Source organism: Acipenser ruthenus, unplaced genomic scaffold, assembly GCF_902713425.1.
Source record: "Acipenser ruthenus unplaced genomic scaffold, fAciRut3.2 maternal haplotype, whole genome shotgun sequence".
NCBI classification, from domain to species: Eukaryota; Metazoa; Chordata; class Actinopteri; order Acipenseriformes; family Acipenseridae; genus Acipenser; species Acipenser ruthenus.
This window is the reverse complement of record NW_026708447.1, coordinates 25,479-53,057: the sequence shown is the minus strand read 5'-3', so window position 1 is coordinate 53,057 and position 27,579 is coordinate 25,479. Positions and strand designations below refer to the sequence as shown.

The window sequence follows — 27,579 nt, the reverse complement described above, 5'->3', positions numbered from 1 at the left end:
CAGGGGGGCCGAGATCCGAGCTGATTTCTTCGTTTGTTTTCAGGGCGTTGATGTCTGCCTGCCTTTCTAAAAAGATAAAAGCACGTGAAAGCTGAAATTATGTAACACATTAAACTAGACGTTCAATTCCAGTTTTACTTTCGATTTGAGTCAGACAGCGAGCGGGGAGCACGGATTTGCAAACGTGTGGAAGATTGAATCGCCTTATCGCCTTTTAACGCGCTCGTTTGAGATCAGAGTGGGATTAGCAGCTTGTAGAAACGCAGAGATATATAAAACGAAATTGTATTATAAAAAGAACAGCGTGTTTTTGTTTGTTGAGCGGGAGGAAACGAGACGCTAAAGTTGCAGTGACGTTTTATCTGGTTCGAAGTTCAGAGCACCGCGCCCGCGGTCGGGTTATTTATTTATTTTTTTTTGATCAGATAAAGGTTGTGGTTTTAAAAAAAATAAAACACGTTGTTTTTTTGTATGTGTTTGTGTTTTTAAACAGAGACCAAGCTAAGCTTACCGCGAAGAAACGTTTCTAGATTGTTCTGTTTTTTTTTTTAAATGCAAGAATTAAAAACAGCACAACTTTAGACTTTTAAAAAGACCGATCTGCTGAATGCAAACTTTTGTGTCTGTCTGTGGATATTTTATGATTTTCGAAAGTCGCCCCAGGAAGCTGACAAAACCTGCACGTGAGGTAAAAAATATGTTATTATGAAATAATAGTGCCACTGCTGTATAATATATAAAACTATGGCTATTGAAACTCAGGGGGACTGTCTGAATCGGGTTTGGTGTTGCTGTATAATATATAAAACTATGACTATTGAAACTGAGGGGGACTGTCTGAATCGTGTTTGGTGTTGCTGTATAATATATAAAACTATGGCTATTGAAACTCAGGGGGGCTGTCTGAATCGGGTTTGGTGTTGCTGTATAATATATAAAACTATGGCTATTGAAACTCAGGGGGACTGTCTGAATCGTGTTTGGTGTTGCTGTATAATATATAAAACTATGGCTATTGAAACTCAGGGGGGCTGTCTGAATCGTGTTTGGTGTTGCTGTATAATATATAAAACTATGGCTATTGAAACTCAGGGGGACTGTCTGAATCGTGTTTGGTGTTGCTGTATAATATATAAAACTATGGCTATTGAAACTCAGGGGGACTGTCTGAATCGTGTTTGGTGTTGCTGTATAATATATAAAACTATGGCTATTGAAACTCAGGGGGACTGTCTGAATCGTGTTTGGTGTTGCTGTATAATATATAAAACTATGGCTATTGAAACTCAGGGGGGCTGTCTGAATCGTGTTTGGTGTTGCTGTATAATATATAAAACTATGGCTATTGAAACTCAGAGGGACTGTCTGAATCGTGTTTGGTGTTGCTGTATAATATATAAAACTATGGCTATTGAAACTCAGGGGGGCTGTCTGAATCGTGTTTGGTGTTGCTGTATAATATATAAAACTATGCAGATTGAAACTCAGGGGGGCTGTCTGAATCGTGTTTGGTGTTGCTGTATAATATATAAAACTATGGCTATGGAAACTCAGGGGGACTGTCTGAATCGTGTTTGGTGTTGCTGTATAATATATAAAACTATGGCTATTGAAACTCAGGGGGACTGTCTGAATCGTGTCTGAGTTGCAGAATCTTGTATTAATAAGACATGCTTCAACAGGTCTTTATAAAGGCTACGCCCAAAGAAAACAGTCTAATCTAATTGAAGTCTGGTTTGTGTTCAATTCATTATAATAAAACGTTTCCTCTCTCTTTGGAAGCGCGTCTCCCGTTAGTATGACGCTCGCTATTAACGTTGTTTAGCCCGAGATGTTTAGATGATCAGATTCGGGGGGTACGGGGGGGGGGTAGGACAGTGTTTGCTCCAGGACTTACACCTCAATGTGGCCCCCTCTCAAAATTTTAGGGGGACATTTTCTTCAGTGAGGGGGTCAATATGTTTGATTCAGAACCATTTAAAATATGCCAGCAGAGTTTACTGACCTTTTGTTTCTGAAGAAATAAAAATATAATCGTAAAGTTAAATACAACCAAGGTGTCTCTACAATACTCACTGTCACTTTTGGAGAAAATATTGGGAAACGTGTCACAGTGACGCTGGCGTATTATTATTAGTTTATTTAGCAGACGCCTTTATCCAAGGCGACTTACAAAGATTAGGGTGTGTAAACTATGCATCAGCTGCAGAGTCACTTACAACTACGTCTCACCTGAAAGACGGAGCACAAGGAGGTTAAGTGACTTGCTCAGGGTCACACAATGAGTCAGTGGCTGAGGTGGGATTTGAACCGGGGACCTCCTGGTTACAAGCCCTTTTCTTTAACCACTGGACCACACAGCCTCCTGAGTAGTCCTGTATCACTGAGTAGTGGATATTAATTGTACCAGATCACATTAGAACGGGGGTTTTCAATCTCAAAGCTGCGTACCCCTTTCCAAAAAATGTAGTCCACCGCGTACCCCCATCTGAGAGTCATAACAAAATGAAAACAGTAAGTCTGTACAATAACGATACAACAAAACGCACAAGAGCCTTGGAGTGTGTGATGGGTACAATTATAAAAGTGACAGTATTATAACAGGATATATATTTACTTTTGGAAAAAAAAAAAATAGTCCCTCAAGTTTGTTTGAAACATAATTTTATTGTAATTACGAATTAATTCAAATCAACGCAGCCTCCCTGCTAGCCTCAATCACTCGGAAATGACGCAGGACTATTCCGTGATAGCAAACGGCAATCATGTATTTATTTTATTGATAATAACATTACAGAAAAGAAGACAAAACAGTTTCACTATCCACGGCTCTCTACAGCTGACCTCATTTCGAAATCATTATTGACATTTTTAAATTCTTGGTGTCTGAAACGTGCAATCAGATCACCGAGAGGGTGGGGAGAACGGGGGGGGGCTTTCGCGTTTCATATTTTACAACACCAAAAGCTGAAATAAAAGTCATAGCAATTGTATGTATTTTTTTAAAAGAAGAGAACGATCGGTAATATTAAAATACAAAATTATTTACCAATACAGGCTATTAGATAAGAGCAGAGACGTGTGGTTTATTTTTGGCACGGGATAAATATAATGTTAGTGTATAGCAACACCATTCAATGGAGTTTATGCTAAAAACGTCTGTTAAGAACATAAGAACATAATGAACATGTTGTGCATATCTTTCTCAAGGGAGCATGTGTTGAATCTATCTATCTATCTATCTATCTATCTATCTATCTATCTATCTATCCAGATGACTTTTAATAATCGAGAAACTACTCGTTTGGTTTATTAAATGCTTGGAAATGGATTGAGCAGTTACAGACTACGTCAAATCCCAGCTGACAGGCAATCTCCGAGGTCCAGTGACTTAACAGGTATAATGGCATTAATACTTCAATACGTTTATGGTTACAACATGTTTCACCCTTAAGTTATGCATGCGTGAAGCTAAAAACGCCCACCGCTAAATCCTAAAACATCTAATATATCAATCTCATAGACTAAAACATAAGTCCTGTACCTTATAGCAATGCATCAATATGAAAATAGTTTTCTATATATACAGTGTGTGTATATATATATATATATATATATATATATATATATATATATATATATATAGATATATATATATATATAGTGTAGAATATAATGTAATATCTTCAAAGACTTCTGAATACGACCCCAACAGCGATCAGTTTGATCAGAGCCAGCAGTGTGGAGTAGTGGTGAGGGCTCTGGACTCCTGACCGGAGGGTCGTGGGTTCAATCCCAGGTGGGGGGGACACTGCTGCTGTACCCTTGAGCAAGGTACTTTACCTAGATTGCTCCAGTAAAAACCCAACTGTATAAATGGGGAATTGTATGTAAAAATAATGTGATATCTTGTAACAATTGTAAGTCGCTCTGGATAAGGGCGTCTGCTAAGAAATAAATAATAATAATAATTCACTGGCTAGGTCGCTCCACATTTCCGATCGGACTGTAATCAATGCATTGAATCGGCGTTATCAAGACACATCAGCCCCACTGGAGTGGTCTGTGTGTTCCGCCATGAGTAACAGATTACTGCAGATTGACGTTTCTGCATTTCTCCTTTCTGGTGGAAAACAACGTTACGTGGGTAACGTTTTCACTTTCAACCACAGTGGTTCGCTGCAGCTTTTTTTCGAAATTCTGTTTTTATATTTATTTTCTGTGAACATTAGTTTACGGATAATCGTGTTTGCTTTAAAACCAATTAAATTGTTACAAAAAAAGACTATTCTATAGTCCATTCATTTTAATTCCGTACATGGTCTTGTTGTACTAGTGCTCAAATATTTACCCCAAACCTCGCTTAATATAATTTTAGGAAATGACGTGTCAGCACTGTGCTTGCATCCAGAACGCATCTGCCGTTGAAAATACAAATACGGCTAAAAACAAAACAGTATTCGGTTCAACAGAGACAGTTAATAACTTAAAAACGAATAAGCGAAATGCTCTGTGTCTGTCGGTGCAGTTTGAATTTTGAATGTGCCGCCCCTGCTTGCTCTGCGACGCTCAGCCACAGGGACAGGACGTTGACATATTTTTAAGCACAACTACAGTAGTCTGCATTTCACTGCCAAAGCTGGTTACTTATTGTTGAAGTAATGGTGGGGTGTAACAGGGATGCGAGGTTAGGGGAACACACGGGGGCGTTAAGAGAAATTAAGCGGGAAATTTTGTTTTATTTCAGAGGGGTAATGGCGCGAACACTTGGCGGGTCCGCCTGTGTGCCACGTGTTCTTGTTCTCCGCTCTGTGAACCGTTTTTGTCACCGGTTTTTCGACATTTTTAATGTGTCTAACAGTGATGCGGATTTTATTTTGTGCATCACTGTGAGGAAATGCGTTTTTTTTTTTTTTTTTTTTTCAAGGAATCTCAATCACAAAACAAAATCCGGATCACTTGAGCCAGGTGACGTTTTGAAAAAGCGGCCCCAGGACATTTGCTTTGGTCTTAAATCTGGTCCCCCCTACCCCCCCCCCCCATTAAACTCTTCCTCGCCATTTAGTGTCCCACGCTGTTGCTCCACGTCGCGCTCGTCCACGCTTTCCCCATGGCTATATAAAGGCTAGGAAAATGATGTCACAGCGGAGCCATTTCTGGAGCCCGTAGAGCATTTTGGCAATGCTTTTAACGTATTCACAATCGCCCTGGCAAAATTGTTCTTGACATAATCAAGCATTAATTCTCTTGAATAACAGCCAGTCACTTTATATTAACGATATCTTGTATTGTTTTTTAAAAAATACCCGGTATATCCTAGCGCTGCAACACAGCATCTCCGCAATGCATTCAGTGCTGAGTGGGCTCCAGAAATGGCGCCTGTAATTGAGTACCGAACTGCATCATGGGATTGACTGTCCTCTCCTTTATATAGTCCTAGCTCTCTCCCCCTCACACTGACCGCTCTGATTGGGAACATGCTGCCGTGGCAACGGGGGTGGGGGGGTGGATGACGTCACTGACCAGACTGGTTGTAATTCTGTGCAGGTGATGAGGAGAATGTTTTGAATGTGTTGTGCACATCTTTCTCAAGGGAGCATGTGTTGAATCTATCTATCTATCTATCTATCTATCTATCTATCTATCCAGATGACTTTTAATAATCGAGAAACTACTCGTTCGGTTTATTAAATGCTTAGAAATGGATTGAGCAGTTACAGACTACGTCAAATCCCAGCTGACAGGCAATCTCCGAGGTCCAGTGACTTAACAGGTATAATGGCATTAATACTTCAATACGTTTATGGTTACAACATGTTTCACCCTTAAGTTATTATTATTATTATTATTATTATTATTATTTATTTATTTCTTAGCTGACGCCCTTATCCAGGGCGACTTACAATTGTTACAAGATATCACATTATTTTTACATACAATTCCCAATTTATACAGTTGGGTTTTTACTGGAGCAATCTAGGTAAAGTACCTTGCTCAAGGGTACAGCAGCAGTGTCCCCCCCACCTGGGATTGAACCCACGACCCTCCGGTCAAGAGTCCAGAGCCCTAACCACTACTCCACACTGCTACCCCATGCGTGCATGCCTGAAGCTAAAAACGTCCACTGCTAAATCCTAAAACATCTAATATCAATCTCATAGACTAAAACGTAAGTCCTGTACCTTATAGCAGTGCATCAATATGAAAATAGTTTTATATATACAGTATATATATAGTGTAGAATATAATGTAATGTCTTCAAAGACTTCTGAATACGACCCCAACAGCGATCAGTTTGATCAGGGCCAGCAGTGTGGAGTAGTGGTGAGGGCTCTGGACTCTTGACCGGAGGGTCGTGGGTTCAATCCCAGGTGGGGGGACACTGCTGCTGTACCCTTGAGCAAGGTACTTTACCTAGATTGCTCAAGTAAAAACCCAACTGTATAAATGGGGAATTGTATGTAAAAATAATGTGATATCTTGTAACAATTGTAAGTCGCCCTGGATAAGGGCGTCTGCTAAGAAATAAATAATAATGATAATAATCAGAGATCTTCAGAGCATGGATCACACCAGCTTGTAGTTATCAAGTTGAGTGACACTTGACTAGGATTTTTACCTCGGTTTTTATATAGTTTTTGCCTCGCTTCTTACATCAGAAGTCGTAATTAAATCTCAAACATCAGCCTTAACTGCTCCTGTCCTTCAAGTTAAGAACATTTTCAAAACACCGGGCAACTCCCTTCATAAGATTAATAAGCTATTGACCCGTAGTTCGCCATTAACTCCTCTTTCCTGTACCAGGAGGTATTTCTGTAAAAGATCACTCATTATAGAAACCCCCCCACAAACATTAAAACTCACATTAGTTGCCCCCCCCCGCCCCCCTCCCTTTGGTACTGCAAGTGAGCAAGTAGGGGTTATCAAGATTAATGACCTTCTCTTTAGCAAGCCTGCTATATGCTTGATACAAACTGGTACTATTGCTTTGACTGAAGTTTTTACTGTAAGTTCATTTCTGGACTATATCCTCAAACTTCACAGTTCTTCTGTGAAAATAAAACATTTAGATTCTTCTATCCTGTTTGAATGATTCTAGAATACCCGTGTTTAGCTTAAAGGCTGTTTTCAGATGAAGCTTACTTCTCTAAATCAGAAACGTGATGCTCGTGTCTGACTTTCTGCTCAAGATTATAAACCTTTTATTATTAATATTATTATTTATTTCTTAGCAGACGTCCTTATCCAGGGCGACTTACAATTGTTACAAGATATCACATTATTTTTTACATACAATTCCCCATTTGTACAGTTGGGTTTTTACTGGAGCAATCTAGGTAAAGTACCTTGCTCAAGGGTACAGCAGCAGTGTCCCCCACCTGGGATTGAACCCACGACCCTCCGGTCAAGAGTCCAGAGCCCTAACCACTACTCCACACTGCTTTCTGGTCAGCATGACTCGAACCTAGCTCCCTTTTTACTCAGACACACAGATACAATAATATTTTGACAACTCATTAAACAGGAATATATAACGTTCTCACATAACTATAGGTTAATACAGAGCATATTATAATTTTGTATGAACGGTGTGTTTTAACAATGTGTTTAGTATTCCTGCTGGCTTTCTATTCTTTAAAACACAGTACAGTTATTACATCATTTTAACACACATGCAGTTCCAGTAGCTGTGACAGTCTTGGGTCCGTTTCTGCTCTCAGTGAGTCTGTCAAAGCCACCACAGGTGTGTCTTTTAAAAGCCTGATACCTACAAAAACTTCAGTCTTGTTAGCTGGGCTCCCATCTCTACATTCATATTCCCATCATCAGTGGGAAGACTTCAGATAAGATCAACTGTTCCGATCAAAGAGACGTCTGTCTCTGCCGCAGGCACCTTTCACTCAAAAAAGGTGCTCGCACCTTGAACAAGGGAAGACAGGTTTTAGATTAATTCGTGACAGCCCTCCATTTATAATAATCGCACCCGCCCCGGATGATTTGATTCTCATAAGCGGTTGAGTCTTAAAAAGCAGATCGACATGATTACTGTGGTGCAGAATGAAACTTAGTATGATTTTGATCAGAGCTAGCTCCCTGGCTGCAGTGTCACGGGTTGGCCGCTAGATGTCACCAGTTCCCGCATGTACGCACGCCCACGTTGAAATCCACAGCAAGAACTGTCTGCTTCTTAACGTTAAGGGTGCTTCGATAAAACAAAGGGCTTAGCCATCGGCAGTTTAAACACGGTGTACAGATGTCAGTGGTGCTCCATCACAGTGCAGTATTTTACTGTCAGCACTACCACTGCGTTGAAGCATCTGTGGCTTACTTTCTGTTGCGATGCAAATCTCACAGGTTTTCATTCAGCGGAGATGCAAAGCTCCACACCCCCCCCTCCTCCTCCTCCTCCCTCCCCCCCCTCCTCCAAGGCTTTCCTTTCACTGCACAATCCCCACGCTGCGTACGTGCCTCGTCACGCGAGATGTGATCCAATTCAAATTCAGAAACAGCTTTCTTGTCTGTACACGTCACTGCACTTGATGAAGTATTGTATTGCATGCAGTCAGTTTGCCCTGAAGTGATTCTTACAAGCAGAGTATTTTACATTGGTTAGTATAGGAGTGATTCGGTCCCAGTGGTTTTGATCACTATCTGCGGTTGATTCTTATATCAGCGATTCTTATAAACGGAGTGCACCGTATCTCTCTCTCTCCTCTCTCCCTCTCTCTCTCTCTCCCCCTCTCTCCTCCCTCTCTCTCTATCCCTCTCTCTACCCCTCTCTGTCCCTCTCTCCTCTCTCTCCCTCTCTCTCTCCCTCTCTCTCTCCCTCTCTCCTCTCTCTCTCCCTCTCTCCTCTCTCTCTCCTTCTCCCCCTCTCTCTCTCCCCTCTCTCTACCCCTCTCTCTCCCTCTCTCTCCTCTCCCTCCTCTCTCTCCCTCTCTCCTCCCTCTCCCTCCCTCTCTCCTCCCTGTCTCCCTCTCTCCCCCTCTCTCTCTCTCCCTCTCCTCCCTCTCTCTCCTCCCTCTGCCCCCTCTCGCCCTCTCCTCCCTCTCTCTCCTCCCCCCCTCTCTCTCTCTCTCTCTCTCTCTCTCTCTCTCTCTCTCTCTCTCTCTCTCTCTCTCTGAACCCTGTGTTGGTCATCTTGGCTCTAATTTCGACACAGTTGCTTTTAGCTGAGGTTCCTCTCAGAGCCACAATGGCGCCAGTTTCCTAACCTGTAACTCAATGGAGGAAACTGCTGTAACAGGATACAGTGATAGGAAACTGCGCTCTCTGTCGGCCATCTTGGCTCTAGATTCTCTATAGATCACAATGGGGAGCTGAGCCCCTTTCAGAGCCACAATGGAGCCAGTTTCCTATCCTCGACTGCAGCAATAGGAAACTGGACTACGTCGGCCATCTTGGCTCCAGATTCTGTATAGATCACAATGGGGAGCTGCGTCCTTCTCAGAGCCACAATGGCGGCAGTTTCCTCCAGTAACGTTTCTCTCTCTGTCTCATCTCCCCGCAGTTTCCCCTCGGTGATGCGGCGAGGTGTGTGCGGCGCGGGCTCCCCCTGTCATGTGACTGAAGGACGAGGAGGAGGGGCGGGGCTGTCTCCTGGTTTCTTGTGTTCCAGATTGCTGGTGGGTGTGGCCCAAACACGGTCCTGGAAGTTTTGTAGATCACCCTAAAGGGCTAATTTCGAAAGACTGGGAACACATGGAAGTTATTGACCAATTAAGCAAATAATTTGTTCAATTTAAGGGAACTCTGGTCATTGGGCCAGTTTGCATGCTGGGAAAATGTCATGACTCGTTTACTGTCATGACTTATTTAAGGCGGCACGGTCTGGATTACAATTTTAGTTTTGGTTTGTGTTTCGTTTACGTTTGAACGCAAATGTAATACATTATAAAAGAAAAATCAAACACAACATGACTTTTCAAGGCAGGAATTGTTAAATTAAACAAACCAAAACGATCTGAAATCATAATTCAGCCGTACCACCTTAAATAAGTCATGACAGTAGAGAGATAAGTCATGACATTTTCCCAGCATGTAATCCAGGGCTGAAAAGGGTGGTTTTTGTACCAAATGATCTCTAAATGACTCCATTTAATAAATAATTTAATTGATCACAATGAAACTGTTCCAGGTGTTGAAAAAACGAACGGCCAGCTACTTTCAAATCTGGATCTTTCGAATTCCCGAGACCTTTGTAACAGAGCCTTGGGGATTTGGAGATTCTGATTCAGTGAAATCACCCATTTTTGTCTGCGCTGGCGAAATCCAGAAATGAAAGCTGTTCTGTACTAGAGAAGAGATGTGTTGTTGTGGGTTCACAATTCTGCAATTGAGGGGAATAGAGTCATGCATATTTCATAAAAGCTTCCCACAATGAAAGCGCAGCATAGCGTTATAAAATATAAAGCCTCAGGCATGGTAAAGCATAGGGAAGCATTGTAAAGCACAGAGAGGTCTGGTAAAGCATAGGGAAGCATTGTAAAGCACAGAGAGGTCTGGTAAAGCATAGGGAAGCATTGTAAAGCACAGAGAGGTCTGGTAAAGCATATGGAAGCATTGTAAAGCACAGAGAGGTCTGGTAAAGCATAGGGAAGCATTGTAAAGCACAGAGAGGTCTGGTAAAGCATAGGGAAGCATTGTGAAGCACAGAGAGGTCTGATAAAGCATAGGGAAGCATTGTAAAGCACAGAGAGGTCTGGTAAAGCATATGGAAGCATTGTAAAGCACAGAGAGGTCTGGTAAAGCATAGGGAAGCATTGTAAAGCACAGAGAGGTCTGGTAAAGCATAGGGAAGCATTGTGAAGCACAGAGAGGTCTGGTAAAGCATAGGGAAGCATTGTAAAGCACAGAGAGGTCTGGTAAAGCATAGGGAAGCATTGTAAAGCACAGAGAGGTCTGGTAAAGCATAGGGAAGCATTGTGAAGCACAGAGAGGTCTGGTAAAGCATAGGGAAGCATTGTAAAGCACAGAGAGGTCTGGTAAAGCATAGGGAAGCATTGTAAAGCACAGAGAGGTCTGGTAAAGCATAGGGAAGCATTGTAAAGCACAGAGAGGTCTGGTAAAGCATAGGGAAGCATTGTGAAGCACAGAGAGGTCTGGTAAAGCATAGGGAAGCATTGTGAAGCACAGAGAGGTCTGGTAAAGCATAGGGAAGCATTGTAAAGCACAGAGAGGTCTGGTAAAGCATAAGGAAGCATTGTGAAGCACAGAGAGGTCTGGTAAAGCATAGGGAAGCATTGTAAAGCACAGAGAGGTGTGGTAAAGCACAGGGAAGCATTGTAAAGCACAGAGAGGTCTGGTAAAGCATAGGGAAGCATTGTAAAGCACAGAGAGGTATGGTAAAGCATAGGGAAGCATTGTAAAGCACAGAGAGGTCTGGTAAAGCATAGGGAAGCATTGTAAAGCACAGAGAGGTGTGGTAAAGCACAGGGAAGCATTGTAAAGCACAGAGAGGTCTGGTAAAGCATAGGGAAGCATTGTAAAGCACAGAAAGGTCTGGTAAAGCATAGGGAAGCATTGTAAAGCACAGAGAGGTGTGGTAAAGTTGTTATGAGCTTTCATAGTAAGGCTGTGTGCCAGGCTCTAATGAGATTATGAATTGTAAGTTGGCAATGCTATCCTCCACCCACACACACAGACTGACACCGTCCAGAAATTCCTGTCTATATGCAGGAAGTGACTGCGGTTTTGCTGTCAGCGCCCCAGATAAGGGTCTGGGAGTAACTCGCCTTGAACCTCACCTTGAAGTCCTGAGTTATTTCGATAAATACTGCTTGAATGGTAACGGGGAAAGTATCAAAAAGGAGCCTTGAGTTTTAACTGCAACGTTACTCTGAACTACTGTACAAAAAAACCTTTGAAATCGAATCACAGCCAGCACGACTTTGCACAGATATATATATATATATGAAGATAAGCACAGGAAGTTCTGTTTTGACATTACAATCTTAAACTCGGTGAAACGCGTTCAAACTTCAAAACAAAGCCATTCCAGATGAATAAAAGAAGGCAGAGTGTTAATAAGTTATAAAACAGTTTGTTTAAAATGACAGGCACCTTTATTTTCTTAGCGGTTGCCTCTGGCGATGGTTCCAGTTGGGTTTGTAGCCTGTGCAGCTTTGAATTGTCCTTCTCCTGACTGTGATTGGCTCCCAAGACAACGGAGCCAGCCAGAGATTGGATGGTGTTTGTTGGGCGGGTTCTTCTTGTGTGCCGTTTCCTGGGAACTGAAAACATTGCATTCTGGGAGATGTAGTTGTTTGTGGAAGTTTTAGGGGAGGCAGAGAAGCTGTAAAATTGCTATGCGTATTTTTACACATTCAGTTGAGTGCATATTTCACAGATTATCTTTACCAGACCTCTCTGTGCTTTACAATGCTTCCCTATGCTTTACCAGACCTCTCTGTGCTTTACAATGCTTCCCTATGCTTTACCACACCTCTCTGTGCTTTACAATGCTTCCCTATGCTTTACCAGACCTCTCTGTGCTTTACAATGCTTCCCTATGCTTTACCAGACCTCTCTGTGCTTTACAATGCTTCCCTATGCTTTACCAGACCTCTCTGTGCTTTACAATGCTTCCCTATGCTTTACCAGACCTCTCTGTGCTTTACAATGCTTCCCTATGCTTTACCAGACCTCTCTGCGCTTTACAATGCTTCCCTATGCTTTACCAGACCTCTCTGCGCTTTACAATGCTTCCCTATGCTTTACCAGACCTCTCTGTGCTTTACAATGCTTCCCTATGCTTTACCAGACCTCTCTGTGCTTTACAATGCTTCCCTATGCTTTACCAGACCTCTCTGTGCTTTACAATGCTTCCCTATGCTTTACCAGACCTCTCTGTGCTTTACAATGCTTCCCTATGCTTTACCAGACCTCTCTGCGCTTTACAATGCTTCACTATGCTTTACCAGACCTCTCTGTGCTTTGCAATGCTTTATGATTTATTACTCTGTGCTGTGCTTTTACTGAGAGACACTGTTATGAGGGCAAGCCCAGTTATTTCTCTTGGAAGGGAATTTGCTTTCGTTTAACTTGAGGAGAAGCTGTAATGTAACAGGATGCACTGCCGGTTCGTGTCGCATCTATTTGTGGAAACATTTCACATGATTTCCTGCTGATAGTCTTTCCCAGGACTACTCCCAGCCCTGTCTCTGAATCTCCATGATCAGATCACATTCCAGCATGTTAATGACTGTGTGACTCCCCCCTGCGCACCACGCGGCCGTGCCTTTACCAGGGGAGACCCTCGGGGACCCCTGCGCTCCCCTGACTGTGTGACTCCCCCCTGCACCCCACGTGGCCGTGCCTTTACCAGGGGAGACCCTCGGGGACCCCTGCGCTCCCCTGACTGTGTGACTCCCCCCTGCGCACCACGCGGCCGTGCCTTTACCAGGGGAGACCCTCGGGGACCCCTGCGCTCCCCTGACTGTGTGACTCCCCCCTGCACACCACGCGGCCGTGCCTTTACCAGGGGAGACCCTCGGGGACCCCTGCGCTCCCCTGACTGTGTTACTCCCCCCTGCGCACCACGCGGCCGTGCCTTTACCAGGGGAGACCCTCGGGGACCCCTGCGCTCCCCTGACTGTGTGACTCCCCCCTGCGCACCACGCGGCCGTGCCTTTACCAGGGGAGACCCTCGGGGAGCCCTGCGCTCCCCTGACTGTGTGACTCCCCCCTGCACACCACGCGGCCGTGCCTTTACCAGGGGAGACCCTCGGGGACCCCTGCGCTCCCCTGACTGTGTGACTCCCCCCTGCTCACCACGCGGCCGTGCCTTTACCAGGGGAGACCCTCGGGGACCCCTGCGCTCCCCTGACTGTGTGACTCCCCCCTGCGCACCACGCGGCCGTGCCTTTACCAGGGGAGACCCTCGGGGACCCCTGCGCTCCCCTGACTGTGTGACTCCCCCCTGCGCACCACGCGGCCGTGCCTTTACCAGGGGAGACCCTCGGGGACCCCTGCGCTCCCCTGACTGTGTGACTCCCCCCTGCGCACCACGCGGCCGTGCCTTTACCAGGGGAGACCCTCGGGGACCCCTGCGCTCCCCTGACTGTGTGACTCCCCCCTGCGCACCACGCGGCCGTGCCTTTACCAGGGGAGACCCTCGGGGACCCCTGCGCTCCCCTGACTGTGTGACTCCCCCCTGCGCACCACGCGGCCGTGCCTTTACCAGGGGAGACCCTCGGGGACCCCTGCGCTCCCCTGACTGTGTGACTCCCCCCCTGCACACCACGCGGCCATGCCTTTACCAGGGGAGACCCTCGGGGACCCCTGTGCTCCCCTGACTGTGTGACTCCCCCCCTGCACACCACGCGGCCGTGCCTTTACCAGGGGAGACCCTCGGGGACCCCTGCGCTCCCCTGACTGTGTGACTCCCCCCCTGCACACCACGCGGCCGTGCCTTTACCAGGGGAGACCCTCGGGGACCCCTGCGCTCCCCTGACTGTGTGACCCCCCCCCTGCGCTCCACGGATAATCTTGCGTTTTTCTCACCCCTACTAGGATGAAAGGCACGCAGCTCAGCATTGTCACTGTGTCTGTCCGGGCGGTTTTCTTATCAGATACCTTGAGTTAAAATAACAAAAAACACCCAAACAGACACAGATACAAACCTACAAACCGAAAGAAAACCCTTCCTTTCTTTCTTTCTTTCTTTCTTTCTTTCTTTCTTTCTTTCTTTCTTTCTTTCTGTCTTTCTTTTAGTTCTTCCCTCCTTTCTTTCTCTTTCTTTCTTTCAGTTCATCCTGCCACGCTGCCACACAGATGCAACTTCAAACCTCATGAGAGAAGTATCGCTGCAGAACAAAGACTCCCACAGCGTGACTCCCACAGCGTAGCTCCCACAGCGTGACTCCCACAGCGTGACTCCCACAGCATAGCTCCCACAGCGTGACTCCCACAGCATAGCTCCCACAGCGTGACTCCCACAGCGTGACTCCCACAGCGAGACTCCCACAGCGTGACTCCCACAGCGTGACTCCCACAGCATAGCTCCCACAGCGTGACTCCCACAGCGTGACTCCCACAGCATAGCTCCCACAGCGTGACTCCCACAGCGTGACTCCCACAGCATAGCTCCCACAGCGTGACTCCCACAGCATAGCTCCCACAGCGTGACTCCCACAGCGTGACTCCCACAGCGTGACTCCCACAGCGTGACTCCCACAGCATAGCTCCCACAGCGTGACTCCCACAGCAAGACTCCCACAGCGTGACTCCCACAGCGTGACTCCCACAGCGTGACTCCCACAGCGTGACTCCCACAGCATAGCTCCCACAGCGAGACTCCCACAGCGTGACTCCCACAGCGTGACTCCCACAGCGTGACTCCCACAGCATAGCTCCCACAGCGAGACTCCCACAGCGTGACTCCCACAGCGTGACTCCCACAGCATAGCTCCCACAGCGTGACTCCCACAGCGTGACTCCCACAGCATAGCTCCCACAGCGTGACTCCCACAGCATAGCTCCCACAGCGTGACTCCCACAGCATAGCTCCCACAGCGTGACTCCCACAGCGTGACTCCCACAGCGTGACTCCCACAGCATAGCTCCCACAGCATAGCTCCCACAGCGTGACTCCCACAGCATAGCTCCCACAGCGTGACTCCCACAGCATAGCTCCCACAGCGTGACTCCCACAGCATAGCTCCCACAGCGTGACTCCCACAGCGTGACTCCCACAGCATAGCTCCCACAGCGTAGCTCTCACAGCGTGACTCCCACAGCGTGACTCCCACAGCATAGCTCCCACAGCGTGACTCCCACAGAGTGACTCCCACAGCATAGCTCCCACAGCGAGACTCCCACAGCGTGACTCCCACAGCGTGACTCCCACAGCATAGCTCCCACAGCGTAGCTCCCACAGCGTGACTCCCACAGCGTGACTCCCACAGCATAGCTCCCACAGCGTAGCTCCCACAGCGTGACTCCCACAGCGTGACTCCCACAGCATAGCTCCCACAGCGTGACTCCCACAGAGTGACTCCCACAGCATAGCTCCCACAGCGTAGCTCCCACAGCGTGACTCCCACAGCGTGACTCCCACAGCATAGCTCCCACAGCGTGACTCCCACAGAGTGACTCCCACAGCATAGCTCCCACAGCGAGACTCCCACAGCGTGACTCCCACAGCGTGACTCCCACAGCATAGCTCCCACAGCGTAGCTCCCACAGCGTGACTCCCACAGCGTGACTCCCACAGCATAGCTCCCACAGCGTGACTCCCACAGAGTGACTCCCACAGCATAGCTCCCACAGCGTGACTCCCACAGCGTGACTCCCACAGCGTGACTCCCACAGCATAGCTCCCACATCGAGACTCCCACAGCGTAGCTCCCACAGCGTGACTCCCACAGCGTGACTCCCACAGCGTGACTCCCACAGCGTGACTCCCACAGCATAGCTCCCACAGCGTAGCTCTCACAGCGTGACTCCCACAGCGTGACTCCCACAGCATAGCTCCCACAGCGTGACTCCCACAGAGTGACTCCCACAGCATAGCTCCCACAGCGAGACTCCCACAGCGTGACTCCCACAGCGTGACTCCCACAGCATAGCTCCCACAGCGTGACTCCCACAGCATAGCTCCCACAGCGTGACTCCCACAGCATAGCTCCCACAGCGTGACTCCCACAGCGTGACTCCCACAGCATAGCTCCCACAGCGTAGCTCCCACAGCGTGACTCCCACAGCGTGACTCCCACAGCATAGCTCCCACAGCGAGACTCCCACAGCGTAGCTCCCACAGCGTGACTCCCACAGCGTGACTCCCACAGCATAGCTCCCACAGCGTGACTCCCACAGCGTGACTCCCACAGCGTGACTCCCACAGCATAGCTCCCACAGCGTGACTCCCACAGCGTAGCTCCCACAGCGTGACTCCCACAGCGTGACTCCCACAGCGTGACTCCCACAGCATAGCTCCCACAGCGTGACTCCCACAGCGTGACTCCCACAGCGTAGCTCCCACAGCATAGCTCCCACAGCGTGACTCCCACAGCGTGACTCCCACAGCATAGCTCCCACAGCGTGACTCCCACAGCATAGCTCCCACAGCGTAGCTCCCACAGCGTGACTCCCACAGCGTGGCTCCACAGCGTCAAAGCAGCCGCTGAGTTTGGTTCTGCGCCAGGCTGTGGCTGACAGACTCTTTGTTTCCATTGTTTGTGGAGTGCAGACTCCTGATAACGTTGTTTGTACCTCCTGGACCTGGAGCCAGACCTGTGTGGATTTGGAATGGATCCAGACTCTTGTTTTGTTCAGGACCTGGACTGTGAGTTTGTTTTTATTGGGCAAGACAGGACCAGCCCTTTGAGCTTCACAACATCACAGTGTGTGCATACAGAGAGAGGGAGAGAGAGAGAGCGAGAGAGAGAATCATGAGATCAGTGAATGCATACAGAGAGAGGGGAGAGGAGAGGGGAGAGGGGAGAGGGGGGAGAGAGGGGAGAGAGGAGAGGGGAGAGGGGAGAGGGGAGAGGGGAGAGGGGAGAGGAGAGAGGAGAGGAGAGAGGGGGGAGAGGGGAGAGGAGAGGAGAGAGGGGGGAGAGGGGAGAGGGGAGAGGGGAGAGGAGAGAGGGGAGGAGGGGAGGGGGGGAGAGGGAGGGGGGGAGAGGGAGGAGAGGGGGGAGGAGAGGGGAGAGGGGAGAGGAGAGAGGAGAGGAGAGGAGAGAGGAGAGGGAGGAGAGGAGAGGGGGGAGGAGAGGAGAGGGAGGAGAGGGGGTAGAGGAGAGGGGGGAGGAGAGAGGGGAGAGGGGAGAGGGGAGAGGGAGAGATTATTCTGGAATATTTCGTAGAGGACAACAGCCACCCTCGCCCAAAAAAAAAAAAAACAATGATCTTTATTTTATTTTAAACCAAAGCCATTAGTTCGACGGAGTTTCATAAGCCTTGCTTACATGTTTAGAGTTTTTATATGTTTTTTTCTGTTTCACTAGCCAATCAGGACAGGACACAAAAGTATACACTGCAGGAAGAACGTCAAAAAGAAAGGAAACACGAAAAGAAAGAGAAAGAAAGAACTAAAAAAGAGAGAAAGAAAGACACGAGGCAGTGTGACGGTGTGCGTGTGTGTGAGAGTCTGTGTGCGTGTCTGTGTGTAGGCATTAAAACGTTTCTCTGCTAACTTGACTTTCTCTCTCAGTCTCTTCTGGTTTGGAGTTTCTGATCCAGTGAAGTTCTGGATGACAAAGGCATTAAAACGTTTCTCTGCTAACTTGACTTTCTCTCTCAGTCTCTTCTGGTTTGGAGTTTCTGATCCAGTGAAGTTCTGGATGACGAAGGCATTGCAAGTCTGTTTACTGTGTTCTGTATAGTTTTTTGGCTGAGTGAAGCTCTGACAGCTGCATGTGTTTATCACTCTGTCATCTACAGAGCTGGGAAAGTACTAAGTGAGAGAGGGAACGAAAGATAGAAAGAGAAAGTAAAAAGGCAGGCTGGCAGTTTAGCTTGTAATGAAGTTGGAATGAAGGGTACTTTTCATTTCTCTCTCAGGGTTTCCCCCTTTGAAAACTCCTCCCTGATCCGCTAGTTTTGAAAACCCAAAAGCAGACTACAAGAGTGAGAGCCCTTTCTCCTCTCTCACATTCACTTCCTCAAGGCTGTCTGATCTGAACCTGCCATGAGTCTGGTGAGTTCTGATTAATTCATTAACATGACATTGCATGAGAGAGTGTGTGTGTGAGTGTGCATGTCCGTCTGCAGCTTTAATGATACTAAATCAAGCTAATAAGAGGTGAGAGAATGGATTTTAAAGATGGTCAGCGCTCCTTTAAAGAGAGGGGCCAGTGATCCTGTTAATAAAGCTAATAAGAGGTGAGAGAATGGATTTTAAAGACGGTCAGCGCTCCTTTAAAGGGAGGGGCCAGTGATCCTGTTAATAAAGCTAATAAGAGGTGAGAGAATGGATTTTAAAGACGGTCAGCGCTCCTTTAAAGGGAGGGGCCAGTGATCCTGTTAATAAAGCTTGTAAGAGGTGAGAGAATGGATTTTAAAGATGGTCAGCGCTCCTTTAAAGGGAGGGCTCAGTGATCCTGTTAATAAAGCTAATAAGAGGTGAGAGAATGGATTTTAAAGATGGTCAGCGCTCCTTTAAAGGGAGGGGTCAGTGATCCTGTTAATAAAGCTAATAAGAGGTGAGAGAATGGATTTTAAAGATGGTCAGCGCTCCATACGAGGTAGAGAGAAGAATATATCTGAGCTTCTAAGCTTTCCAACGATACCCCCGCTTTCAGTCTAGCTGTTTCTATTAGTGCGTTTACAATGAGCAGGAGAATTCCGATGTTTTTTCGGAATCCGAAGTTTTCCGAAAACTAATTCCGATCTCAAAAGCCACGTAAACACAGTTTTCGGGAAAATGTAGCAGCATATTCCGAAAGTCGGTTTTCTATAAATACCCTCTTCACTTATCTCTCAGTTGCGTTTTGATTTCATCGTAACCCACCACCTCCCCATCTCCACCTTTCTTAATAACAGTTTTTGTTTTATCAAATGGGGGGTCTCAGCCTCGTCCAGTTGGCCAGACAGCGAACCCTCAAACCAAGTTATTATTATTATTATTATTATTATTTATTTCTTAGCAGACGCCCTTATCCAGGGCGACTTACAATTGTTACAAGATATCACATTTTACATTATTTCACATTATACATTATTTCACATTATACAGATATCACATTATTTTACATACAATTACCCATTTATACAGTTGGGTTTTTACTGGAGCAATCTAGGTAAAGTACCTTGCTCAAGGGTACAGCAGCAGCGTCCCCCACTGGGGATTGAACCCACAACCCTCCGGTCAAGAGTCCAGAGCCCTGACCACTACTCCACACTGCTGCCCTATAAGGTTAGATTAGGTTTGATGCCAAATGAATGTGTATATACAGCATACTTTTCTGTTAAATCGCATACTCCGCATTCTCTACAATAAATATTTGTACTAAAACATTTTGTGATTGGTGTTTGTCCCGAACTACTGAATCTGTAGTGGGTCTGCATGCACCCACGTGTCTAGTTCATTGTAAAATATTACATTTGTTAAAGTCCGTATGTATTTGTTAAAAGAAGAGGGTGAAAAGGCTGACTGCGCATTGTGGGGGAATCTGAATAGAGGTATAGGTTAGTAGTCTTTGAATTTAAGACTTTGATAAAGCGTTATATTAGATTGGTCTCCGTTCTGTTGCAGAAATATCCGGTCTGTTCAAATCGTACTTCGGTTATACAACAGCACTTTTCATGCGAAAATCTCCTGCGTTTTCAGAAAACGTCAATCCATGAATTCTAATTAGATTCTCTGTCGTTAATCACGTAAACACAGATAAGTGACGTTTTTAAAAAAAAATCTGACGTCACAGAGTGCGCTTGGGTGAGCGAGGGACTAAGGTGTATTTAAACAAGGATCGGACCAGCAATCCCGTTTAACGCGACCTCTGAATGTTTCCTCTTGCAGAAACTAGCGATCCTGCTGGCTGGCGTCTTTGCCGGATTCACTTCAGCTTGTTCGTTACGCCATGTAACGACATACGGACTCCTGATCCAGAGCCTAGTAAGTCTGTCTGTCTGTCCCATATCAAAAATAATAGCAACGACTACAACAGCATTGTAAGGCACAGAGAGGTGTGGTAAAGCATAGGGAAGCATTGTAAAGCACAGAGAGGTGTGGTAAAGCATAGGGAAGCATTGTAAAGCACAGAGAGGTCTGGTAAAGCATAGGGAAGCATTGTAAAGCACAGAGAGGTCTGGTAAAGCATAGGGAAGCATTGTAAAGCACAGAGAGGTCTGGTAAAGCATAGGGAAGCATTGTAAAGCACAGAGAGGTCTGGTAAAGCATAGGGAAGCATTGTAAAGCACAGAGAGGTCTGGTAAAGCATAGGGAAGCATTGTAAAGCACAGAGATTTGTGGTAAAGCATAGGGAAGCATTGTAAAGCACAGAGAGGTCTGGTAAAGCATAGGGAAGCATTGTAAAGCACAGAGAGGTCTGGTAAAGCATAGGGAAGCATTGTAAAGCACAGAGAGGTCTGGTAAAGCATAGGGAAGCATTGTAAAGCACAGAGAGGTCTGGTAAAGCATAGGGAAGCATTGTAAAGCACAGAGAGGTCTGGTAAAGCATAGGGAAGCATTGTAAAGCACAGAGAGGTCTGGTAAAGCATAGGGAAGCATTGTAAAGCACAGAGAGGTCTGGTAAAGGAAATCTAAGCTAATGGACCAGAATAAAAACTACAGCTCCCAGCATGCCTCTGCACTAGTATCAGCAGTGAGCGATGATGGGAGCTGTAGTTCTTTAAGAAACAGCAGGCTCTAGCCTATATTAGGATCTCTTTGTAGGTTTTTGAATTTTCAAATATTTTTTTTTGTTCGTTTTTAGAATGATTCTCTCCCTCAAGATTATAATTTCCCCGTCACAGTCCTACCTGTCAGGTGTCAGGTGAGTATTTAAATTATCTTCCATAACTGTAACATCTGCAAATGAAACTTAATAAATTCAGTGACTAACGACTAGAAGTCTCTCTCAGGGTCTTCAGTGTGAATTCAATGACTAACGACTAGAAGTCTTTCTCAGGGTCTTCAGTGTGAATTCAATGACTAACGACTAGAAGTCTTTCTCAGTGTCTTCAGTGTGAATTCAATGACTAACGACTAGAAGTCTCTCTCAGCGTCTTTTTAAAAGGGTCATTCTTACAATGTATTGAATATTAATTGAAGCGATTTGATTTTTTCTTTCAGAATTTCTCCGATATTGCAATGCTCAAATCCTCCCTGACTCACCTCCACAGCATGGCTGGGAAGGAGCTCAAACCCAAGGTTTCAAAATTATTGGAACAAATTCAATTTGAAAATTGCTCAGATCTGGACAAGGTAAAGCTGTTCATTCATCTAATACACACTGATCTCTGTGTGAGTCCCACAGTGAAAGCACAGCACAGTGTGATAAATTACACAGTATTGTAAAGCACAGAGAGGTCTGGTAAAGCATAGGGAAGCATTGTAAAGCACAGAGAGGTCTGGTAAAGCATAGGGAAGCATTGTAAAGCACAGAGAGGTCTGGTAAAGCATAGGGAAGCATTGTAAAGCACAGAGAGGTCTGGTAAAGCATAGGGAAGCATTGTAAAGCACAGAGAGGTCTGGTAAAGCATAGGGAAGCATTGTAAAGCACAGAGAGGTGTGGTAAAGCATAGGGAAGCATTGTAAAGCACAGAGAGGTCTGGTAAAGCATAGGGAAGCATTGTAAAGCACAGAGAGGTCTGGTAAAGCATAGGGAAGCATTGTAAAGCACAGAGAGGTCTGGTAAAGCATAGGGAAGCATTGTAAAGCACAGAGAGGTGTGGTAAAGCATAGGGAAGCATTGTAAAGCACAGAGAGGTCTGGTAAAGCATAGGGAAGCATTGTAAAGCACAGAGGTGTCTGGTAAAGCATAGGGAAGCATTGTAAAGCACAGAGAGGTGTGGTAAAGCATAGGGAAGCATTGTAAAGCACAGAGGTCTGGTAAAGCACAGAGAAGCATTGTAAAGCACAGAGGTGTCTGGTAAAGCACAGAGAAGCATTGTAAAGCACAGAGGTGTCTGGTAAAGCATAGGGAAGCATTGTAAAGCACAGAGAGGTCTGGTAAAGCATAGGGAAGCATTGTAAAGCACAGAGAGGTCTGGTAAAGCATAGGGAAGCATTGTAAAGCACAGAGAGGTCTGGTAAAGCATAGGGAAGCACTGTAAAGCACAGAGAGGTCTGGTAAAGCATAGGGAAGCATTGTAAAGCACAGAGAGGTCTGGTAAAGCATAGGGAAGCATTGTAAAGCACAGAGAGGTCTGGTAAAGCATAGGGAAGCATTGTAAAGCACAGAGAGGTCTGGTAAAGCATAGGGAAGCATTGTAAAGCACAGAGAGGTCTGGTAAAGCATAGGGAAGCATTGTAAAGCACAGAGAGGTCTGGTAAAGCACAGGGATGATAAATAACTAATTGTTGTTTCCTTCGTTCAGTTCAATGGCTCTGGGTTTGAAGTGCAGTTTTGGAACACCTCCTATTTTGTGGCCCAGTTGCTCAGAACTTTGAATAATTTCAATGACTGTCACATGAATGGAAGAACCTGCCCAGGTACCTGTGTGTGTCTGTCCTCTCCCCTGTACCTCTCTCCCTCATATCTCTCTCCTCTCTCTATAATCCTATCTCTCTATCTCTCTATCTCTCTATAATCCAGTCTCTATCTCCTCTCCACTCTCTCCTCTCTCTATAATCCAGTCTCTATCTCTCTCCTGTCTCTATTATCCAGTCTCTATCTCCTCTCCTCTCTCTCCTGTCTCTTTATAATCCAGTCTCTATCTCCTCTCCTCTCTCTCCTGTCTCTCTATAATCCAGTCTCTATCTCACTCCCTTTATAATCCAGTCTCTCTCTCTCTATAATCCCCCCCCTCTCTCTCTCTCCTCTGTCAGCAGCATGGCCTGAGAAGAGATCCTGTCTCCCTACTGACAGCTCCACAACCACGGTGCCCCCTACAGACAGCTCCACAGCCACAGTGACTCCTACAGACAGCCCCACAACCACAGTGACTCCTACAGACAGCTCCACAGCCACAGTGACTCCTACAGACAACTCCACAGCCATGGTGACTCCTGCTGGTGAGGGAATGATATCGCCTCCTGCTGGTAAGGGACTGCGCACACTGTCTGTCTGTGTGTCTGTCTGCCATTGAAGATCATTGAGGGTATAGTTAGCACACTGTGGCCCCATTCTCCCAATGGCATCCCATTGCAGCTGCCCTATACTTGTGCTACCATTGCCCCTCAGTGTAACACAGAACCATTATTGCATTGCTATTTTCTGCTTTGTTATTCCCTGGTAAAAGCACAGCACAGTCTAGTAAAGCACAGAAAATATTGTTTTATTTTATATATATATATATATATATTTATTGACTTTGTGTTTTTTCTTTGCAGGTGTAAATGATAAATCGATGGAAGAAGGAAGCCCCTTCACCTCAACTAAAATCTCAATCATCAGTGTCTTATCAATACTCTTCGTCGCAGTAGTGTTTATTCTGTGGAAAAGATGTAGTCAACATTGCCACCCAGTGGTGAGAATCTGGCATTACAAGTACATTCTCTCATAGCACAGTGAAATAAAGCATTGTAAAGCACAGAGAGGTCGGGTAAAGCATAGGGAAGCATTGTAAAGCACAGAGAGGTCTGATAAAGCATAGGGAAGCATTGTAAAGCACAGAGAGGTCTGGTAAAGCATAGGGAAGCATTGTAAAGCACAGAGAGGTCTGGTAAAGCATAGGGAAGCATTGTAAAGCACAGAGAGGTGTGGTAAAGCATAGGGAAGCATTGTAAAGCACAGAGAGGTCTGGTAAAGCATAGGGAAGCATTGTAAAGCACAGAGAGGTCTGGTAAAGCATAGGGAAGCATTGTAAAGCACAGAGAGGTCTGGTAAAGCATAGGGAAGCCTTGTAAAGCACAGAGAGGTCTGGTAAAGCATAGGGAAGCATTGTAAAGCACAGAGAGGTCTGGTAAAGCATAGGGAAGCCTTGTAAAGCACAGAGAGGTCTGGTAAAGCATAGGGAAGCATTGTAAAGCACAGAGAGGTCGGGTAAAGCATAGGGAAGCATTGTAAAGCACAGAGAGGTCAGGTAAAGCATAGGGAAGCATTGTAAAGCACAGAGAGGTGTGGTAAAGCATAGGGAAGCATTGTAAAGCACAGAGAGGTGTGGTAAAGCATAGGGAAGCATTGTAAAGCACAGAGAGGTCTGGTAAAGCATAGGGAAGCATTGTAAAGCACAGAGAGGTCTGGTAAAGCATAGGGAAGCATTGTAAAGCACAGATAGGTCTGGTAAAGCATAGGTAAGCATTGTAAAGCACAGAGAGGTCTGGTAAAGCATAGGGAAGCATTGTAAAGCACAGAGAGGTCTGGTAAAGCATAGGGAAGCATTGTAAAGCACAGAGAGGTCTGGTAAAGCATAGGGAAGCATTGTAAAGCACAGAGAGGTCTGGTAAAGCATAGGGAAGCATTGTAAAGCACAGAGAGGTCTGGTAAAGCATAGGGAAGCATTGTAAAGCACAGAGAGGTCTGGTAAAGCATAGGGAAGCATTGTAAAGCACAGAGAGGTCTGGTAAAGCATAGGGAAGCATTGTAAAGCACAGAGAGGTCTGGTAAAGCATAGGGAAGCATTGTAAAGCACAGAGAGGTCTGGTAAAGCATATTAAAAGCAGTGTAAATTAACCCTTGTAAAAGTGTCCCACAGTAAGAGCTCAGCACAGAGTGATTATGCTGTCCTAATTCTGTTCCTCTTCCTCTCCACAGATATCTGATAATGAAGAGACTGCTGAAACAGAATCATTAAGAGCAGTCGCCTCTGTATGAAAAGGGTAATTATTGAAACTCAGGGGGACTGTCTGAATCATGTCACTGACCCCTCCCTTTAAAGGAGCGCTGACCATCTTTAAAATCCATTCTCTCACCTCTCATTAGCTTTATTAACAGGATCGCTGGCCCCTCCCTTTAAAGGAGCGCTGACCATCTTTAAAATCCATTCTCTCACCTCTTATTAGCTTTATTAACAGGATCACCGGCCCCTCCCTTTAAAGGAGCGCTGACCATCTTTAAAATCCATTCTCTCACCTCTTATTAGCTTTATTAACAGGATCACTGACCCCTCCCTTTAGAGGAGCACTGACCATCTTTAAAATCCATTCTCTCACCTCTTATTAGCTTTATTAACAGGATCACTGGCCCCTCCCTTTAAAGGAGCGCTGACCATCTTTAAAATCCATTCTCTAACCTCTTATTAGCTTTATTAACATGATCACTGGCCCCTCCCTTTAAAGGAGCGCTGACCATCTTTAAAATCCATTCTCTCACCTCTTATTAGCTTTATTAACAGGATCACTGACCCCTCCTTTTAAAGAAAGGCTGTTTTCTCATCTTTCTCTGAAGTAGGTTTAGCAGTCTCAGTCGCTAATGTTTCTCCTCTGTTTCTTTTCCTCAGCGGGTTTTCATTCTCATCAAAAAAACAAACCAATTAGTTTGTGGAACACAAACACTGTGTCTCCTCCTGTGGACGCGTGAGGGAGCGGGTTGTCCGCAGCGTCGCTGTCTCATCGGACACCTGGTTGCCAAGACAACAAGCCGTCCTCCCCATCGCATTCTGTACAGTGCCTTTCAAATACCAAACAGGGAAACTGCCTAAAATCTCAGTTCAGATTTCACGCACCGAAACATCGCTATCACCTCCACTGACACCCCCAGAAGAGATCGGAGTTTTTAAGCGAGGTTTATGAAACGGAGGCTGGCATCTGCCCGCTCGAGGATGGTCGGGAATCCTGGGACAAAAGAACGGAATCTGTTCGGAACCAAGAGGATTGTGGGATACTTGACCGTAGTGTTTTTAAAGGAGCTCATGGACCTGCAGCCGGGAATTGAAGCACAGAAACCAGGAGCAGAGACACACGGTGTGGAAGAGAAGGGATGAGGACTACTATGAGTTACCAAAGGCTACGAAGGACTATGAAGGGCTATCATGGGCTATCATGGCCTTCGAAGGGCTATCATGGCCTACGAATGGGCTATCATGGCCTACGAAGGGCTATCATGGGCTATCAAAGGCTACGAAGGACTATGAAGGGCCATCAAGGGCTATCAAGGGCTATCAAGGGCTATCAAGGGCTATCATGGGCTACGAAGGGCTGTCATGGCCTACGAAGGGCTATCATGGGCTATCAAAGGCTACGAAGGACTATTTAGGGCCATCAAGGGCTATCATGGGCTACGAAGGGCTATCAAGGGCTATCATGGGCTCCGAAGGACTATGAAGGGCAATGAAGGACTATGGAGGGCTATCATGAGTTATCAAGCCACGTTGTTGATGCAGAATCACTGGGATCCTTGGGAAGACGAAAATAAACCAAAAATTCAACATCTTCAGAAAGTGGAAACGTTTGTCATTGAAACGTCCTAAGAAAATGTAATGTGGACAAGGGGGTGTCCATAGAATCTGTCCTGGGAGTCGGACAACGCGTCCAAACAGCTCGACTGACCGTAGCGTCCGGAGACGAACAAAATAATAATATGAATATGAATTTGTTAATGTGCAGGATGACGCCTCTAGGATGTGATTTTAATACCAAGTGTTTAACCTGTAGTATTTTGTATTTAATCATATCCTGATGTAACTATCACTGACACTGTTATCTGCTGTATTATTGAATTGTATTTTGTCACACTTGTACTTGCTTGAACCGAAGTCACTGTATTTATCTTGCTCTTAATTGTATTAATACTTGTACTGTGATTATTGAAATGCATTTTTGTTTACGATTGTAAATCGCCCTGGATAAGGGCGTCTGCTCAGAAATAAATAATAATAATAATAATAATAATAATAATAATAACAACTTATTAAACTGAAGTAAAGCGTGCAGTATAACTGATCACCCTTCGCTGAACTAACAGGAAGCTTCATAAAGCCTTTTTAATGGTTCAGTAACACTTCATGCGTAGTCATGTTTTATAAATACTGAAGGGAAATGGAACTACATTTCCCATCATCCTCCTGCTCGCTGGTAAATCCGTCTCGGTT

General features: G+C 45.8%; 1 protein-coding gene across 4 annotated transcripts; it reads left to right on the top strand.

Moving 5' to 3' along the window:
- LOC117970675 (uncharacterized) lies at positions 1-27,367 on the top strand. 4 transcript variants are annotated; one of them, XM_059021147.1, is made up of 10 exons: positions 1-688; positions 9,512-9,626; positions 20,465-20,560; positions 21,381-21,440; positions 21,740-21,871; positions 22,987-23,101; positions 23,438-23,650; positions 23,942-24,078; positions 25,305-25,369; positions 25,990-27,367. In XM_059021147.1, exons 2-9 carry the CDS (start codon positions 9,525-9,527, stop codon positions 25,362-25,364), a joined length of 915 nt encoding a protein of 304 aa, XP_058877130.1. In that variant the 5' UTR covers positions 1-688; positions 9,512-9,524; the 3' UTR covers positions 25,365-25,369; positions 25,990-27,367. The 4 variants fall into 4 exon arrangements, with proteins under 4 accessions (XP_058877130.1, XP_058877131.1, XP_058877133.1 ...); XM_059021148.1 differs by having other exon boundaries at positions 2-688; positions 23,441-23,650; XM_059021150.1 differs by lacking the exon at positions 1-688 and adding an exon at positions 18,508-18,643 and having other exon boundaries at positions 9,513-9,626.
- The last annotated feature ends 212 nt before the right edge of the window (positions 27,368-27,579 follow it).